The sequence below is a fragment of the Leuciscus leuciscus genome, assembly GCF_965113295.1.
Source record: "Leuciscus leuciscus genome assembly, chromosome: 2".
NCBI lineage: Eukaryota > Metazoa > Chordata > Actinopteri > Cypriniformes > Leuciscidae > Leuciscus > Leuciscus leuciscus.
The window spans coordinates 49,337,459-49,357,893 of NC_138726.1; the positions used below are offsets into that span (position 1 = coordinate 49,337,459).

At 37.6% G+C, this 20,435-nt stretch overlaps 1 protein-coding gene and 1 long non-coding RNA gene across 2 annotated transcripts; both read right to left on the reverse strand.

Annotated features, from left to right (window-relative positions):
- Positions 1-9,562: 9,562 nt before the first annotated feature.
- Positions 9,563-17,044, reverse strand: rcn1 (reticulocalbin 1, EF-hand calcium binding domain). The gene is made up of 6 exons (XM_082157685.1): positions 16,580-17,044; positions 14,507-14,700; positions 14,241-14,419; positions 14,062-14,122; positions 13,747-13,946; positions 9,563-10,887 (listed from the first exon to the last, which is right to left on the reverse strand). The coding sequence occupies exons 1-6, from the start codon at positions 16,798-16,800 to the stop codon at positions 10,780-10,782; spliced, it is 963 nt and encodes a 320-aa protein (XP_082013811.1). The 5' UTR covers positions 16,801-17,044; the 3' UTR covers positions 9,563-10,779.
- Positions 11,806-12,817, reverse strand: LOC309489211. The gene is made up of 2 exons (XR_014202366.1): positions 12,506-12,817; positions 11,806-12,362 (listed from the first exon to the last, which is right to left on the reverse strand). It is a non-coding gene; the product is annotated as an uncharacterized lncRNA (long non-coding RNA).
- Positions 17,045-20,435: the final 3,391 nt, after the last annotated feature.

Here is a 20,435-nt window from a genome sequence, read left to right on the forward strand (position 1 = left end):
TGAGCAAAATATGCTATGCAATATGGTGCACTTGCAAAAAGTAAGATGGAATTCTGATATCTTGTCATGTAAATCAGTGAGATCTTTAAAACAATATGGGAGACTATTCGCATAAAATGCATATATTATTGGAAGACATAGAGTGACAATTGATATTTATGTCTTAGTAAGGTGATATTGCTCAGTCCTATGATCCAACTTAGTTTTTATCGTGGGGGTAAAAACAATGCAATTCAATGATGGTTGAGACAGAGATGTACAAAATAAATAAATGTTCCTCAAGAGCCTGATGTATCATATTTGTACGGATAATCAAATAAATTTAAGTTACTTCATGTGTTAATTTTGAAATATAACAATACAAAATGTATTCTTCCATTAACCACAACAATAAGACACAATGTTTTTACAATTACCTTTTACTTGCTAAAAAAGTATAAACTATCAATCTCATTAAACAAGGTATTAGGCTGTGGAACAGGTTTTTCAGCAAAGTTTTGATCATGCTGATTATTTTAGGACCTTATAAATTTGTTTAGACCCTTTATAGTGTCTAAACATCCGTTTATGTGTAGATAAGAGTCAACCAAACTATTATAGTGAACAAGATATCATGAGGAGAGTCATAGAGAGTAAAAAACAAACTAAGGAAAGATTTCATCATCTGTCTCCATATAAAGGGAGCTCCAAAGTGGCCCCTATTAAGAGCTCAGAAACAGCCTCCTTTCTTCTGTTTCCTCACAAGACACACTGTGTAGCAGATGGGGCTTCATTCCCTGAGGAGGAAGAGAAGCGGGGAGAGGATGATGGGGGAAAGGAGGGGTCCAAACACCTACAGCATTCTCCTCTCCTATGCCCTTCTCCAAGCTAAAGGAATCTAGGCCAGACACACTGTAGAAAGAGAGATGGACAAGGCCTTTTCAGGGCATTGTGGGAATGAAGATATTACGCCAGAGGCAGACGAATCATTTCGGGCTGACTTAGTGATCCAGATAATTCAATTTGACAATCAGTAGTTCTATTGAACTCTACCTGAAAACTATACCAACTAATGCTTTTGTTGACTCTATGCAGACCAGTGATAAGAAAGCTACTTGAAAAATTGCAGTTTGCCAAGCAGTGAAATTACAGTCACTATTTTGAGAAAAGTAGACAACTACACTACAACCTACTAACAACTATTAAGCTATTTAAGCAGTAGATTTTAAAATATACTAGCCCACTGTAATATATTATCAGAGTTTAAAGCTACATGTAACATAGGATCATAAAATGTTCGCCCAATCATTGTGATATCCTTCCTGCTTGTCAACGGCTGCACTATATAGTAGATGAAAACAGTATGTAACAAAAGAAGTATGTCCGAATTCACAGTACTCATAAAAGAGTAGGCAAAAAGTACCCGGATGACCTACTTCTTCCGGCGAGATTCTGAAGTGTGAATGTGATGGACACTTTAATATCCCATGAGGCCACGGGAGAGGATTTGTGAATGACAGTGAAGAAAAGAGAGCTGATGCTGGTAGGTCACATGATAATGACAACATGGCAGAAGTAGTACGTACGGATTACATTTATACTAAACACACATTCATATAGAATTACTTTTTTAGCGGTCGTGAAGCAATTATTTATTCAAAACAAGTACCTACTCAAGAGAGTATGCGATTTCGGACCCAGTCAATGTATTTTCAACCTCCATACACCCTGCTCGCACAGACATCATACATCATCAGCTATCCATGCTATGCAGAGACACACGTAAGTCACACGTCAGATTAGACACACGTCAGTCACTGAGTGCCGCAAACAAACCTATGCTGCGTTCACGCCATAACTACTGTAATTTGGTAGAGATGGAAACCCGTGACGTTATACTCGGAGCGGTTCGTGACTCGAATTTATGAGTTTCAATAGCAAAACTATCAACGGCGAAATGAATCTGCAGCAGTCAGGTGGTACAGGTCAGTGCTCTTTAAGTTATTATTGTAATGTTATCTGCTTTGAGACATGAGGTAGATTAACGCCGTCTCTCGTCTCATGGCGTTTTGCAGACTCTGCTCTGGCTGTGTGCGTTCATGTGTTTTGGAGGAGGAGTGGCTTTGGAGACGCTCTGAAGGGAGGGTGGGATCTCATTCTTTCGAAGCTATAGCTTGCTATTGCTAACCTCTCCTACATTTAAGCTGAATGGTTGTCTTAGCAAATAAAAAAACAAAAAAAACAAGGATCATTAAAAATGGCAAAAATCCAGGGAATCGGACATATAAATAATGGTTTCTATTTTCTTACAACTGGCTGTAAGAAAGCAGAAACCATTATTTATTTGTCCATTCGCTCAGATAAGATATCCCAAATAATGCATGTGTACACCAGTGCTTCGGACCATATTCATCCATGTAGATGAGCCGAACTACAACCAAAATAATGTTTTGTACAACCAAATTTAACCGATAGAGGACCAAAAGTAAAAAAGTTGGATAGTTTATCTTTTAATCAGCTGCTTATGCAGGTTTTTGAATGAATTAATCTTAATGGACAGCATCGTTTATATTTTGTTATAAGACAGTCACCAAAGGCATTCCACAGAGTTTGCATATGGCAAAATAATATATAATTTTCTTAGGGCGCTTTCACACTGTCAGTTTAGTGCGGACCGGGGCACGGTTTGCATGAAAAATCGCTAATGTGAACGCTGTCATCGGACCCGGGTGCGCACTAGAGTACCGAACCCGAGACTACCTGGAGGAGGTGGTCTGAGCTCGGTTGCTCCCGAACCGTGGCGCGGTTCGCGTTAATGTGCAAGCAACACGGACTCGGGTGCGCGCTTGTTCAGGAAGTATAGTATCCCGCGCATGCGTATCATTGTCGATATCATTGTTTCCTCACACACGACAACCATGAGTGGCAGGGGAACGTTGTGGGACACTGAAGAGGTGATGTCTCTCACTATGTTGTGCATAATAGCACCAAAAAAACATACAAATTACAGCTATGCTCAGTCGAGTTGTATTATCCATGCATTTTCCGTGTGCGTTTGCGATGACGTAAGATCACTGCAAACGCACCTGGGTTCGATACAACTAATTGAGTGTGAAACCAGACCAACGCTGCGGGGGGCGCCGGGAACGAGCGCACTCGGGTTCGGACCGCAGCAAACGAACCCAGTGGAAAAACGCCCTTAGTGTCTTGTCTATTTTTCCAGTTAAAACATACTGATATCAAGCTACCTTGACTTGACATAATGACATAATGGCCGGCAAGTTTCAATAACATAGAAGCCTATGGAGGAGTGAGCCAGCTCTCAGATTTCATCAAAAATATCTTAATTTGTGTTCCGAAGATGAACGAAAGTCTTACGGGGTTTGAACAACATGAGGGTGAGTAATTACTGACAGAATTTTCATTTTTGGGTGAACTAACCCTTTAAATAAACAGATCATGAGTTGCCACTTTGTTGCACACCAGCCTTTTATTATGGTGTCTATTTCATATTTACGCACACCTAAGAGGAGCATTAAAAACAGACCGTGGCTCATCACTTTACAGGCCAGTCCCGTCCTGTGTAAGCTGTAAACTCCATGACCACATTATGTTGCCAATTACGCATACACCTCATTCTCTGCTTTACAAAATGATGGAGACACACGCATGTCAACTAACCTGAACATTAAGTCAACCTTCTCCTATTCAAAACCTCCTGACTTTATTCCAGTTACATTTCCTTGCAGGACATTGATGGTAGTTAAACTCTGAGAGGATTAGACTTAACCCCTTTAGTTATAGGCCAGTGAGCAATCATTTGAAGTGGAGTGTTCTTGCATTTCTGCATTTAATGTTTGACAGGGCATTCCTGTGATGTGTTCTGTGCCTGAGACACAGATAATCCTGTGCACTTTGACTATAGAGCGTTGGCCTTTGGTCTCTACTGCTGAGTGGAGGTGGGAAAGATCAGAGATGCTCCTGAAGGACAGTGCTATGTCCTTCTTGTCCACTTACAAATCCAAATCAATTCACTGTTCAAACTTAGGATTAGTGGTTTGGACAAACCGACAGATACCAAAACAGCTTCCAAGTGCACATACTGTACCTGCTGAGGATACAAATTCAAGATTATGGATTACTAAACAAAATGGATTGCAATATTATAATAGTAATGTTTGAAATCAACCCAAACAAACACACCCCCTTCCTTCATTGCTCCGCCCCCAAAATGCCCAAAGAATTGATGTCTCTTTATCATAGCTGAAGCAAAGCAAAATAAAGCGAAGATGACGAACGAACAAGGAAGAACAAAAAATGTACACAAGCAAGAGTTGGTTGTTAGTCGCCAGCAGAAGCACACCAGCTCCAGACTAAAAATAACTCAAAACTGTCCTGTTACTAGAGCTAACATTACTACAACAACAGCATGTCTTGGTTCTGTGAAACATAGCAAAACCAGTGTTACTCACGTGTGGAGTAACAATAACCTCGGCATCCATTTTCTGGCCTTCCCTCTTGGGTCTCTCCAGCGCTGGAAAGCTTTTCTAATATTAATGCTGGTCCTAAAGCTCTTGCCTGATCATAACCCTTCCTTTTCCAGTAATATTCGTCTGACCTTTTCTCTTTTGTAATGTCTCTCAGCCACCTCTCTTTCTACAGTCTTTCTTCAAATCTCCCTCTTGCTCACTCTCTCTCCTCCCCCATCATGAGTGGACACGCCCCCTACTGCTGATTGGCTATAAGTGTGTTGTGCTGCTTGGTCTGATCCGCTTTCAACAGCTTTCTCAGAAATCTTTTATGTGATGATTATACATGGGACTTTTTTTTTTTTTTTTACTTTAAAGTGTATGGTCCAATGCAGTTCTAAATCATTATCTATCATTTCCACCATTTTATACTTTTAACTATTCCAACAAGTGTGCTAAAATTGAGAGGTTCTACTTAAATGCGCTTTTACTGAAACAAAAATACAACAAAAAAACTTTCTTTTCACATTACTTTACGGGGCAGTCATGGCCTAGTGGTTAGGGAGTTGAACTGGTAACCCAAAGGTTGCTGGTTCGATTCCAGAGCCGGTGGGAAATGACTGAGGTGCCCTTGAGCAAGGCACCTAACCCCTAATTGCTCCCCGGGCGCCACACAAAGGCTGCCCGCTGCTCTGGGTGTGTGTATCCACGTTTGCAGTGTGTGTGTGTGTTAACTACTCACTACTCTGCTCCTAATGTGTGTGCATTAACTTGGATGGGTTAAATGCAGAGGTCAAATTCCAAGTATGGGTTACCATACTTGGCCGTCACTGTCACTGTCACTTTAATGAAGACAGCTCATCCGTTTCTGTATCATTACAATTGTATAAATTCACAAGAAGTGCCAAGACACTGTCTTAAATGTCATGTATGATGAGACAGTCAGAATCCTGACAATGAAATGCATTGCAGCTCTATTTGTTTGGGATGCACACAGATCATTAGTGGCTGAGGATACAGTGATACACTTAACAGTGTCTTTAATGCCACTGAAGCGTAGGGACAGTTTGTTCCCTTCACACCCCTTCATTAGCCGAATGCCTGTCGACCGTGGCCTCAATTCTGCAGAAATTGTCTGTACCGTGTGGCATAGATGGTCATATTTCACTCATTTTAACACAAACATACAATCTTAGAAATAAAGCTTCTTTTTTTGGCATCAATGGTTTCATGAAGATCCATCCATGGAATCTTTCCATTCCACAAAAGTTTCTTTATAGTGGAAAATGGTTCTTTAGATTTTTAAAATGTTCTTTACACACACACACACACAAAAAAGGTTATTTTAGGAACTGTTCACTGAAAATGGGATGCATGGGAGGACTAACGGATAGCTTTCTCCACTATCATACTCTTCAGAGGTCATCTTAGATAAAGAAGTGTATATTTTAGTAGCATGCTGTCCAGAATTCAACTCCCTTACAGAGTTATATAGTTATCTCACAAAGTTAACGCAACGTCTTTATATATCTTCTGCAGCTGTAGTAAGAAATACCTCAATACACATAGGACGCTTTGGAGTTTTGTGTGTGTGTGTCTGCCATATGACTGAGCCTTTCTGTGTCCTGAGAGGCTGTGAGAATGCAGACGTCTCCCATGCTGTATGGCTTAATGCCTGGGGGGCACAGGGACACCGGGGCCCCTGGCAGCTGGAGCTCAGAGGCTCAGATGGGGCCCGTCTAAGCAGTCACTCTGGGACAAGAGATAGAGAAGCCAGAGAGAGGAGACAACACCTTGAGAGGAAACTGGCAGACGAAAAGAACAGCTAGAGTATTCCCAAGACACACAGACAAACGTATTTAAAGACAGATGCATTTGTGATATAAACATATGGATGTACAGTGTTTACATGATATAAGTACAAACTAAGCGACCCATATTGGGCAGTGGAGATGGAAAAATATGCAAATATATTAAATACAGATTTACCACATTGTTGTCCTCGCTATCTATTTTCACTTTTAGGTCTAGTTGAAATAAAATAATGGAATGGGGCTGAACTCCAAAAATCACAATAAAAATAACTCATGTAGGCTTCTAGTCGTAAATCTTTTAAAGTCATACAATAGCTTTGTGACCAATTATTATTGAATAGATTATTATAAGTTAATACGATGCATCTTATGAGGTTCTTTTTTGGTCATTTTTGGACTTAAAGTCCCCCTGTGGTGAAAATTAAACAAAATGTTTTAAATTTTAACATGGTTATATGTCTATGATGTGTTTTTAATATTCTTTAAGACAAACAATATCTCATGACCAATTCGTACGAGTGAGTACAAGGTGGCTAATTCATATGAATTTGTACGATTTGTCTAAACCCCAGTGATGGGTAGGTTTAGGGGCGGGGTCAGGGGTAGGTCATTCATACGAATTGGGCAACTCATAAAATATGTAGGATTTAACAAAAATCGTATGAATTTGTATGAATTAGCCTGCTTGTAAAATACGTTTGAATTGCCGTGAGATCGGGTTGTTATTTTCTTCTTAAAGGGATACTCCACTTTTTTTGGAAATAGGCTCATTTTACAACTCCCCCAGAGTTAAACAGTTGAGTCTTACCGTTTTCGAATCCATTCAGCCGATCTCTGGGTCTGGCGGTACCACTTTTAGCATAGCTTAGCATAGATCATTGAATCGGACAGGACCATTAGCATCTCTCTCAAAAAAATGACCAGAGAGTTTCGATATTTTTCCTATTTAAAACTTGACTCTTCTGTAGTTACATCGTGTACTAAGACCGACGGAAAATGAAAAGTTGCGATTTTCTAGGCTGATATGGCTAGGAACTATACTCTCATTCCTGCGTAATAATCAAGAAACTTTGCTGCCATACCATGGGTGCAGCAGGCGTAATGATATGACGCAGCCCCTGAAAATAGGTCTAATAGGTTAGACAAACTTAGTCCCGGTCACGTTGGAAGTTACCGAGCTGGGTACTATTTTCAGGCGCTGCGTCATATCATTACGCCTGCTGGACTCATGGTACGGCAGCAAAGTTTCTTGATTATTACGCAGGAATGAGAGTATAGTTCCTAGCCATATCAGCCTAGAAAATCGCAACTTTTCATTTTCCGTAGGTCTTAGTACACGATGTAACTGAAGAGTCAAGTTTTAAATAGGAAAAATATCGAAACTCTCTGGTAATTTTTTTGAGAGAGATGCTAATGGTCCTGTCCGATTCAATGATCTATGCTAAGCTATGCTAAAAGTGGTACCGCCAGACCCAGAGATCGGCTGAATGGATTCGAAAACGGTAAGACTCAACTGTTTAACTCTGGGGGAGTTGTAAAATGAGCCTATTTCCAAAAAAAGTGGAGTATCCCTTCAAAACTGCATTGATCTAAAGACTCTCAAAAATGCGGTTTGAAATCGCTGGTGTTTCTGACGTCACAAACTACCTTGTAACCAATCACGTCAACGAGTGGATCTCTGAGCTGGTGTGAGTGTAGGCGGGACTAATTTGCATATTCATAGAACCGCGTATACTAAATAAGGCAAGGGTCCAAGCTATTTTAAAGCATTAAGAATTTTTTCTTAATAGGAATTTTTTTTTCAATATGTATTTTTGGTGATCAAAGATAAGTTTTAAGGGATATAATCATTGACTACAGGGGGACTTTAACAGCACCCGTCCCCATCAACTTCCAGGTAAACTGCTCCTTTAAACAGTTCTAACTTGTTTAATTTTATTTACATCATGTGAGGGTTTGGAGAAGACACAAGGTCTTCAGGGAGGGACTGATTCAAGCCCTCTAGGTCTCTGAGGAAAAGGAAAGAGAAAGACACAAGAGAAACAAGGATCCCCAAGGCTGAACGTATTTTTTAAGTCCTAAAGGAATCTGGGTTCTCTCCTGGGACAAGACCATCAACTTAACCTCATTTATAAAAACATAGGCACAGATGTTTGGTGTATAGTCACATGTACTGGAGAACTGATGGATGAATTGTAAATATTACAAAGTTAATGCTCATAAAATGTTAATTCAAAGAACTTGCAGTAAAATGCATAGAGAAAACACTGAAATAATGTAAATTTACACATTTATTTTTACATATTATTAATTGGCTTTTGACAGGACAGTTTGGTGCACTCAATAGATGTATTTTTAATTTTTATTTTTAGGTCACACCCCATTTGAAACTAGAATAACTTTTGGAAACTTGGGAAAATCAGCGTATTAGTGGCTTATAGTTGTCTTAGCACTGAAGTTGGGTACGAGAAAATATTTTTTTCTAAGAAAGAAATTACCTTTAACATCTACAAGTTCTTAGTTTATTAAACTAGAGGGAGGAAAAAGACTTCATTTCATGAAACAAAAACAGCACGTAAACATATCACTGAAAGAAACCCTTTAAGACAATAACGTTTTTGTGACTATCAAGGCCAAATACTTAAAAGGACTTCAGGCCAAATACACATTTGTGTAAACTCTGCGAGGCCTAGTGAAAAGGGAAAAAATAATAATATACCGCAATGCTATTGTTTTAGTGTGCATAAATCATTGTTCACGTGAAGACAGAGGTATTTTCTGCTCAGGGCTCAAAACCTGAGACATGCTGGAAGCAGGGAACAAATTGCAATTGCAAACTGTATATACTCAACCTTTACCTTTAGGCAGTGGGTCAGGTAATCCTTACATTAACTGGCTTACTAATAAATGTTGCATCTTCACCATGTTTGCCTTCTGCAGGGCATCTTACTGGAGACGGCTGGGCTGCAGACATGCACTTGGGACATTTGATATTACAGTATCTCCAATAATAATCCAGGAGTCACTTCACTGGAGGTAAACAGATGGAGCTGCAGTTTTGCCTGAAGTACTACATGCCAGATTGAATTCACTTCTGTCTTTTGCAGCAAATAAATAATGCACCAAAGCTTAAAAAAAAGAAAGAAAAAAAGCGTGTGTGTGGGTTGGGGGCCAAAAATGGCCATAATTACAGAAATCCTGAAACATTGGTTTCAAAATACAACTCTCCAATACTTCTCATCTGGTGTGTGAATTAAAAACAATTATATAGCAATTATTCAAAAAAAAAAAAAAAAAAAAAAGTCAATCAATCAAAAACAACTTTCAAGTTTTATGGAAGATTTTTACTTTTCGGCAAAGTATCACTGAGAGGAAAAAAATATTGGCTCAAATGAAGTGTTGGTGCCATGGACAACATAGTCCCATTTAATTTTGTGAATTAAATTAAAATAAAAGCATTTCACAAGATAAACATATGCATGCAAGCCTCTGTGGCCAAGCCAAAAAAGAAGGTCTTGGTGATAAATTATCTACTATACTTATCTATTATACTGCATTAAAACGAAGACTGCAGAGTTCAGTTAGGTTAGACAGCATATTGAATTTTACGTGGACGAAAATGAGGCTGTGAGGGGAGACTTACAGTCTTTACAATGGCAAGCGCTGGCACTCTATCACGTAATTTTCACAGCCAATTCCAGTTTGTACTGAAAGTTTGTCTTCTCGGAAAGACGTTTAGTAAGCAATCGGTATGTTGTTAAATAACACGGTATTCTCTCCCTCAAAGAGAATTTTATTCATGTCAAAAATTAAATACGGCACTACCCTGATTAAGGTCTATAGGACTAATTTTGTAGTTATCGTTAAATGACTGGTAAAATTCAGTGAGAAACGACTGGAATAGGTTATCAAATTATCAAACACATTTTGACCCTCATCTAAGCAGCTTCAAAAGTTGGCCTGAAACATCACTGTCTTACCAGCAGATCATCAATGCCAAAGCTTCTCAGGTTCAAAACAAGACTCATTATTGGCCAGCAATGGGAAATTTGTGATAATCTAAAGTATAATTACACATCTATGTATAACTATATATCAACACTGACTTGTGGTGCTTTCTGTAGTAAAAACATTAAACTATCAAAGCATGAAGTTCATATTCTAAATCATTAGAATGTTTCCTCCAATATACTGACACCAGACAAAAACAGCCACAACTTGTACAAGTCCTGTGACTGCTTCAAAAACAAATCGGGTTAAAAGGCTCAGCTTTAGCTGAAAAAGAATCTGCAGCAGCTCATTCAACCAGGACAATAACAGTTCCTTGATCACCCACAAAAGAACAGTTAAGGAGGAAATCCGAAGTTTGTTTCAGGGACTATGACCATCAGTCAGTGATTCCTCTATGTCCAGTGTTATGTGAGGTAGAGCTGCAATAGATCAGTCTGTGGCATGGCTTCTGAGGGAATGGAAGCCATGGAGTTTATCAGGTAGAGTTCCACACTCTTCGCTCAGGTTCATAGCTCATCATGGTTCCTGGTAAGGTCTTCGCCGTAGTTAGTGGCTTGGCTGCCTACAAACATGTTCCAGTTCTCAAGAATCTCTTCTTTGGTCAGCATCTGGTCCTGAAAAAAGTTATATTTCATATAACGCATTATTATAAAACAATCTCTCCTTAAAATTAATGATCAATTAACTTGTTGTTCCCTATACATAAATACACTAAGCTTTAAAAATTGGGGGTCGGATTTTTCCATTTGCTTTATTTCTTCTCTATACGCGAGTAAAGTTGGTTTTGCTGTGCTTTTCAGAATCAAGATAAGCTGTCTTTTGCTTGAATATACTCGTGTGTCAGTGTCATCTATCTTTGTTTGTTCATTTGCATTCTTATAATAATAATAATAATAATAATAATAAGCCTGGAACATATAAACCTCCTCCACTGCCTGTTTTTAAGCATCGGCTCCCAAAGTGTGTCCAAAAATAGTGATATAACACTCCTAATTTGTGGTTTTTCTTTTGGTTCCCCTTTTAGTGATCGCTATAACCCCTTAATCTTATCAGAATTTGTAATATAATATAATATAATATAATATAATATAATATAATATAATATAATATAATATAATATATGTTACTTGGACTATTATGCTATATAGGGAGCAGTTCATGAAAACTATTCATATGAATTAGTTTTACGATCTCTTTAAGAACTTTTCAAAGCGTCAAAGTGGTAGTTGCGTAGCTGTCAATGGAGGGACATAACACATCAAAAAAAGTCTTAATTTGTGTTCAGAAGATGAATGAGTCTCATGGATTTGGAACAATATGAGGGCAAGTAATTATTAAGTTAGTAACTTATTAGTAACTTTCTTCTCTTCCTTAGTTGTGAACTACACATGCGTGTGTGGTGATGACGCAGGAGCTGGCGTTCTGACATATGACCTGGAAACGCAGGGCTGTGTTTACAAGTAGAGGAAGACGCACGCTCAGACAGGGTATATGTAGGAATCATAGAGATGAATTTACTACCTTTTACTACCTTTTTTACCACCTCCACAATATTTTTTACTACCATCACGACATCAAGCAGCAGCCCTTTTTTGGGGGGTGTGGTGGGGTGGGCGGGGTATGTAAAGCACCACTTACTACTTACTATAAGGTATAAGTGTGACACTGTCACACCCATCATACATATTAGGTACACTAATGTTTAATTGTTATCATTAAGTAGGCCTATTGTCATTGTCAATTATGTTTTTTTTTTGTAGTGTCGAGTTGAGTTTCAGTTGTCCTTATCTTAACCCTAGCCCTTGAGTTATCCTAACCATAGCCCTTAGCCCTAATCAGGTGAATAATGACCTTGGCACTTTGTCATTGCTATCAACTCCGACTCACTCAGGGCTCGACATTAAGCCTTTTCATGTGCTTGTCCTTTGGACAAGTAAATCTGTCATTCACTTGTCCGAGTAAGTTGCTTGTCCGGAATGTTTTTGGTGTGTGTGTGCTGTAAATATAATTTATTCTGAAGAAATATCCTCATCTGTGTTAAATCAGCTCTGATATATTTAAATCTGCATATTGTCATATCTGCCCCTACCTGCATATTGTCATATCTGCATTCATTCAAACGATTCGTTCAAACAACTGATTCATTCAAGAATGAGACATGTTTATGAATGGGACATTGAATCTTTGAATCAGCCAATTCGTTCAAAACGCTGAATCATTCAGTAATGAAACACGGTTAAGTGTTGCTGTGAGATGCGTTACGGTTCTGCTGTGATCTTTGTTTGGAACTATTTTTTCTGCTGAAACAGAACAAAAACAGTCAATATTGTGTCTAAAATGTAAGTAACTTAATTTGAACTGTTTATTGAACTGTTGTATCAAAAGCAATGTCACATTTTCAGTCGTGATGGTACTCAAGAAAACAGCACTCGTCGTGTGAGGTTGCTAAACTGTATCATATGTTAAAAATATTAAAACACATTTTGAATTTTGGCATTGGCAGTAACGTTATGTTGTTAACTGAGTTTACATTTGTTTGGATTTCTCCTCAATTTCTCCTCCTTTATACATTTTTTGTTATTGACGTTTAATTAGGCTACTTGTCCGGTCGGGCAAGTAAAATTCTCTTTTACTTGTCCCTTCAAAAAATCCACTTGTCCCGGACAAGCGTTAATGTCGAGCCCGTCAGGTCCTGTTAGCACCGTATATATATTTTTTAATTATGCTAGATGAAGTTAAAATATGGAGACACAAATATTAAGCAAAAAAATGTAAACTCATATATTGAGGTGGTGATGAAAAATTTACTACCAAGTCAAATTGCGTTTGTTACCTTTTACTACCTTTCAAGGGCCTTAATTTTGGTAGATTATTTTTACTACCTTTTACTACCGCGCGGACACCCTGTCAGATCATCAGTGCCAAGCGATGCCTACTGAACAGGAGAGTGTGTGCTGCATCGATTGTGATATTGTCATGCCACATCTTGAAAGTTTGGATAATTCAGACGAAGAGACGACACATGTATCTCGCTGTATAATAGACGATCCCGGCTTTCCACATGCATGGAAAGCCGTGGTGCTCTCGTGAACGTGCGTCGGAGACTGATACGGAAGAGGAGAAATTGTTAAATAAAGTCGTTATGTTTTTTTGGTGCACAAAAAGTATTCTCGTAGCTTCATAAAATTAAGGTTGAACCACTGTAGTCACATGGACTATTTTAAAGATTTTTCAAAGTGCCTTCAAAGTGTTAATTAAATAGCTGTCAATGGAGCACCCCCTAAGCCATCGGATTTCATTAAATATCTTAATTTGCGTTCCGAAGATGAACGAAGGTCTTACAGGTGAGTAATTAATGACAGAATTTTAATTTTTGGGTGATAACCCAAACCTTGTATGTATTACAGGATCAATACTAACATTTTGATTCAGGATTAGAGATACTCCTGGTGAGTATCTCAGAAGGTTCTTACCTTATCAGTGTCCGACTCGTATACCAGATGCCGGGCTTCTGCCTGCGCATGGTCATAGTCCTGCGGCAGGATCCAGTGACGAATCTCTTCTAGGTCCATCTTCCCGTCTTTGTTCAGATCTCTGAAATCTGAAAACTGGTCTCTCTCAGTTCTCACCCAGTCTGGCTCTGGACCGCCATCTTCATGAGCAAACATGTCCGCTGTAAAATAGCAAAAAAACACTGAAAACATCTTCCCTGGAAATTCACAAAAAACTATCATATCCCATTTGGAAGATTTGTAATACCCCACATACAAAAAAACAGATGAACCAACCAATGTATTCGTCCTCATCTACATGTCCATCTCCATTTTTGTCAATGTCCTCCAGAGTTTCCTGATAGAAGGGAGGAAAGCAATGAATCAGTTACTTTATGAAACACAGTCTGCATTATTAAACTGACAGGTGGTACCACAGTCTAAAACTCAAAACCCATAATCCAACTGACACTCACAAGAACCACAATTTCCTGCATATGATCGAACTCCTCTGGGTGGAGGAAAGCAGTGAACTCCTCTCGCTCTGCAGCTAAATCGCCATTGAGATCTGCAGACTTAAACCTGCGTTCATCTCGCGGAAGCATCTTCTTAAAGCTGAACTGGTCTGTTGCATCTTCAAACTCCTCTGGATTGGCTGGAAAACAATTTCACTAAGGGATCTATCACAACAACATTTAATCAATATTAAAACTTCAGCTAGTTTGAGAACAGTGAGACTCACCAAGGTAGTAACCGTAAGTTGCTTGCTTATATTCATCCCATGAGATCTTGTTGTCTTTGTTCAGGTCATAATCAGTCCAGACCTTTGCAACGTTCTCATAGACATAACGCTTCTGTACTCTCTTGATCCAGGCCTTGAGTTCATCAGTGCTGATATATCCATCAACATCACTGTCAATACGATCAACTATTTTCCTACAGAATTTAAAAGTGCACAGAAAGAATTCTATTTTACATAGAATAAATATTTGCATATACAGTGGAGTTTTCAGAGACACATTTCTAGCTTTTCAGCTCAAATAGATTGTGTTATATTTCATTCCAATATAATTGGAAAAAAAAGTATACAAATTTTAATAATTAATCCAATTTTTAGGACCAAAATTGTCATTACTGTAATTCGTTTGTTTTTAGTAGTTCTTCTTCAGTGGTGATTCTCATTCTTAAAGGGTTGGTTCAGCCAAAAGTGAAAATTATCCCATTATATATTTACTCACCCTCAAGCCACCCTAAGTGTATGCCTTTCTTTCTTTTTTAAAAGCCAAACACAATCGGTTATATGTAAAAAAAAAATCCAAGCTCTTCCCAGCTTTATAATGGGAGTGAATGTTACCTTAGATTTTGAAGCCCCAAAAAAGCACATCCATCCATCATAAAAGTAATCCATACGGCTCCAGGGGGTTAATAAAGGCCTTCTGAAGCAAAGTGATGCATTTTTGTAAGAAAAATATCTATATTCCTAACTTTATAAGCTATAATCACTAGTTTCCGGTAAAGGCCAAACATGAGTCTAGTTCCGGCGGAAGAGTGACCTCTGACCTGACGCATGACGTAGTAGAAGTAATGCAAGCTTCGGTGAAAGCAGACACCTTTCACGGTTCAAACAAATAGGCCTAGGGCTGGGCAACAAAATAAAGCTCCTCTTCTCTTATATTGAAATCCTCTGACATTTCTCTTTAAAAATCCTTGTTTTAGACTTCTAATTTATGAACAGTGTTTTGTTTTGCTCTATCCTCTCTGCAACCTCCGCTTTCGTCAATATGTCAGGTCAGAGGTCACTCTTCCGCCTGAACTAGACTTGCATACAACGGTTACTGGAGGCCAGTGATTATAGTTTATAAAGTTATATGTTTTTTTTGTTTTTGTTGTTTTTTTACATAGGCATCAGAAGGCCTTTATTAACCCCCTTGAGCCGTATGGATTTGTTTTATGATGGATGGATGCACTTTAAGGGATAATTTTAATTTATGGTAATACTACCATGATATTAATACATCAAATAAAATACAAATATATTTAAAAAAATATAATAATAATAATATTATATATATATATATATATATATATATGAGTTTCATATACTATATATAACATTTTATAATGTAACAAAATGTATATATTTAACATGTATTTGCATTACAATGATGAGAACTGAGGGAAATGTGCTTAACTTTCATTTTCTTGGCTATATTTTCTTTAAGCAAGACATAATTTATGCTTATTTTGGTTTGAAATACAACCGAGAAATGTTCTTGACAGGAACTAGAGTCCAAGTAACTAGAAGACTGTCAACAGCAAATTATTTTTATCTCTGATGCCACGTTGTGATGTTAAGTGAGCCCTCCCATGCATTTAACAGTACAGGAGAGGGAGTTCTGTGGGAAGAGCACCCAGATTCATGTCACACCCATTTCAAATGGAGAACATGTTACATTGGCAAGGAACTAGAAAAACCCTGATATCAAGCACCAAAAACGTTGACATGCCAGTGTGGCAAACGCCATGCAGGGGGCATTTTGCTGTCATGTGACGAGACAAACATAAACTATAGACTCTCTTTGAGGTCAAATGAAGTAACCCTTAGAATACATATTAAACCTGGTATTACATGCTCCCCACGAATATATGAACAAATATGAATACAAATATTTAATTTCTAAAAACTTTGCACTAGATTATTAAACGATTTCTCCGTTTTGTGATCTAGAACAATCATATGTGCTATTGCCTCACATATAGAGATATGCAACAATACTACTCAAGAGGGTCTGTTGAACAAAAACCCCAATCTTACCCTAATCTGGCTTTGCTTTCCTCTGGGGTGAGCTGATCAAATGTGGTGGCCTCTTCTTTGCCCAGAAAGGCCTCGTGGTCGTACTGATAGCTCTGGTTATCTTCGTGAGGCTGTCTGCTCAATTCAGGCTCGTGGTGAACTCTTTCTTTCCTAAGAGTGGGTTTCCCGTGCACCAGGCACGAGCAAACAGACAAAAACCATAAATACGTCGACACATCCATGTCTGAAAGACGCAATCCAACGCAAAGACAGAGTTTAAAACTGGCACAAAGTTAAAAGCTGTAACTAGTTGATCGACCGCCTTCAAACCCGGAGAAGCTGCGGCTGCCAGGGAGACGCGTTTCAAGTACTATCAACTCGGAGCGAAACAATACAAGTCATCAGAACACGAACAAGTCATTTTCGATTCAAACATACCCGGTGGATCACTAAAGGCGACAACCAAACCCTACATGGATGCGTGTCAACGCACAGCCAATCATAGCGCGGCTAACTAAGTACGGGAGTGTTAGAAGCTCTGCTATTGGCCGGCGGGTTGTCTGTAACTCGAGATGGGCGTGAACGCCACGTTGCAAGATGACACGCAGAGCTCCTGCTTCTTATTTGAGCAATGCCACAGTAGTAGGAGAACTCAAAATTATATTATACAAATTTAGACTAGTCTTAAATTCATACTAGTTATATTATTAATTGTGACCCTGCATTCCCTAGTGAAAAAAAACATATGCCAAAATGTATTTATAATAATTTTATTTAATGTATAGCCTACTAATCCAATAAAATGTTTACTGACATATCGCTTGAGACTTACTGATATATTACATAACTAAACTCTATTTGGACGGAGTACTTCTTTATTGCATGATGCACATCCTAAAATGTGTTTAATATCACTATTAGTAAGGCTAGTACGACGATCTCTGTATATGCAAGCTATATGTAGCCTATACCTAAAGTATACTTGTAATAGTCCCATTTTAGCACAATCAAATGGGCAATACATATATTGTGTATATATATATATATATATATATATATATATATATATATATATATATATATATATATACATATATGTATAACTTAAGTTGAACTTCAGCACTATTTTTGGATAACTAAAGTGCATTAAGTACAAAAATTTGTTGTTCCAATTTAGCAGACTTAAAGTATACCAACTTAGTATGCTAAAAGTACAATTGCAGGGTATTTATATTAAGTAGCCTACATAAATATGTACATGTATACTTAGCATAAAATAAATGTATTTCAAATACATTTTAGTTTATTTATTTTTAGGGTTGCTATGCAGTTGTTTAGATATTCACGGTGCTGCTAGACTGAAGGATAAATCTTAATCCAAAAGTACCTTAAAATACAAAAACAGTCTAATAAGTTATTGACTGAAAGCACGTAGCTGTCTTCTTGTAGTGTCCTCATTATAGCGGTACAATTGTGGATCAAGAGATCTCAAGCATGTGCATTTTTGTTTGTTGTTCACTGACATTTGCAATTTCTTAGTTTTGTCTTATGTGTTTATTTTAAATGATCTTTCACACTGTACAGCAGTGCATCTGCAAAATGTATTTGAAACATCATGTCAAATAACAGAGAGAAGATGATGCAGATGAAGTCTACAAAGTCAACATTAAAAGATTAAAAGAATTAGAAGACTGTGTCAGATAGAACTATGTTTCATTAATATCACCAGATTGACCTGATTTAAATTGATAGAGCAAATATAATTTAAATACATTAACAATTCATTACTCAAATAAAAGGCCACTGGCCTTAGGCTAGTTTCATAACAGAGAGCTGTGTCTCTCAGTTTGTGCTGGAAAAGATGGCATGTGTTAGCATATTATGCAAATAATGAATGACAAAATTAATGTTGGCCTGTTTGTAGAGGGGAATTGGAGATGACAATGCCAGCAAGTTATTCCCACAGTACATTACATGAGCTGATGCAAATTTTGAACATATGGAAATATTTATTAATTTGTGAATACATTTATATAAATATCTTTGACTAGATTGGCTAAAAATTACACTGGGAACATCATACATGTTTAGGTTTGTGTTTCATTTGATTTATTTACTGGAGGCTGGCAGAAAGCACTAGGAAAAAGATACACGGGTAACTTTTAACGCTACCAATTTTTAAAACAAAAATTGAAATCATTAAACTATAAATGATAAAGGCACTTTGTTTTTTGATGAGTACAGCTAATCATAATAGCCTTTCTCCAGCACTTAAAGGGTTAATTCACCCAAAAAAGAAAAGAAGAAAAAAATCCCATAATTTACTCACCCTCAAGCCATCCTATAGGATGTATATCAGGTGTATGTGTACATATAGGTACAGGTGTATGACTCACTGTAAAAACTATATTTTCATGATTTATCACAACTTAATTAATGTGGATCTAATAACGTAATATTTTGAGTTTCTATTAATTAAACCTATCAACTATTTTTATTTTTATTTTTATTAACTCAAAATTGAGGCAACCAAGTCACTTTTTTTTTTTTTTAGTTAAACCAACATATATATTTTTTAAAGCTTTCTTCTCTCAGCCAAAAAATACATCCTGGCTCTTCCAAGCTTTACAATGGAAGTGAATAGAGCCTGAGATTTTGAAGCCCAAAAAAGAAAATCCATTATAAATGTAATCCATACGGCTCCAGGGGGTTAATAAAGGCCTTCTGAAGCAAAGCAATGCGTTTTTGTAAGAAAATGATCCATATTTATAGCTTTATAAACTGTAATAACTGACTCGCATACAACCATTACCGGAAGCCAGTGATTATAGTTTATAAATATATATATATGGTTCTTTTTCTTAAAAAAATGCATTGCTTCACTTCAGAAGGCCTTTATTAACCCCCTGGAGCCGTATGGATTACTTTTATGATGGATGGATGTGCTTTTTTGGGTACCATATAATACCAAGGTACCATTCACTCCCATTATAAAGCTTGGTAGAGCCAGGATAACTCCCGATTGTGTTTGGCTGAAAGAATAAAGTCATATACACCTAGGATGGCATGAGGGTCAGTCAATTATGGGATATTTTTCCTTTTTGGGTGAACTAACCCTTTAAATTGGCAAATATTTGTTGTGCTGCCATGCTTAACACAGAGAGGACCAGGAACAAGCAGCGAGTGGAAAATGTTACTATTCTCTTAACCATTGATCTGTAGGCCTTTCGTGCGTGTTCACTCTCTGTGCCTCTATTAAAAAGCCTTTTGCAAATGGAGGGCATCAGTGAGGAAAATATTTGCACCATGTTATAAGAGAAATGTTCCTTTGAGCATGAACATCATGAAAGATTTTTAAACGTGTTTTATGCACAATATCTTATAGATCTTAATCTAGCTTTACATGACCAGTTTTATGCCATTAATCAACTGGAAGTATATCGACAGCAAGCATCCTGTCACTGTGGTTATTCGGATGAGCTGGGAAGGCCAAAAGAAACAGTAGTCCACTGCATTTACTGTACAAAAAAAGGAATTTTCACAATAGGACAGTAGGACATATATCCACAACCGTTTACAAAAGTATTACATGTTTGGGGGATCAATCTAATTCCTTTACCCAGAAGCTTACTGGTATTTTTGGATGCTTTTTGGCTGCATATTCTTTGGATTACTCTGTAATGCTTTTCAAACAAGCATTCCTTGTGCTTATTTTCAGTTTCCGAACCCAAAGGCTGTACTAATCATCACATCATCTCGGTGGAAGTGTTAATTCTATAGTTTGACTCCCAGCACTAATGTTCCATTAATTAGATTAGCCTTCATAAACATGTCTTTTATTCGATAATATAAGACATTGTCCTGACAATTCATTATA

Excerpts from the sequence above, each read along its gene's own strand:
- rcn1 (XM_082157685.1), bottom strand. The coding sequence starts at position 16,800 with ATGGATGTGTCGACGTATTTATGGTTTTTGTCTGTTTGCTCGTGCCTG. Across the intron at positions 13,947-14,061 it reads AGATGAGGACGAATACATTG|CGGACATGTTTGCTCATGAA; the intron begins GTTGGTTCATCT and ends GCTATTTTACAG. Across the intron at positions 10,888-13,746 it reads ACGAGTCGGACACTGATAAG|GACCAGATGCTGACCAAAGA; the intron begins GTAAGAACCTTC and ends AACTTTTTTCAG.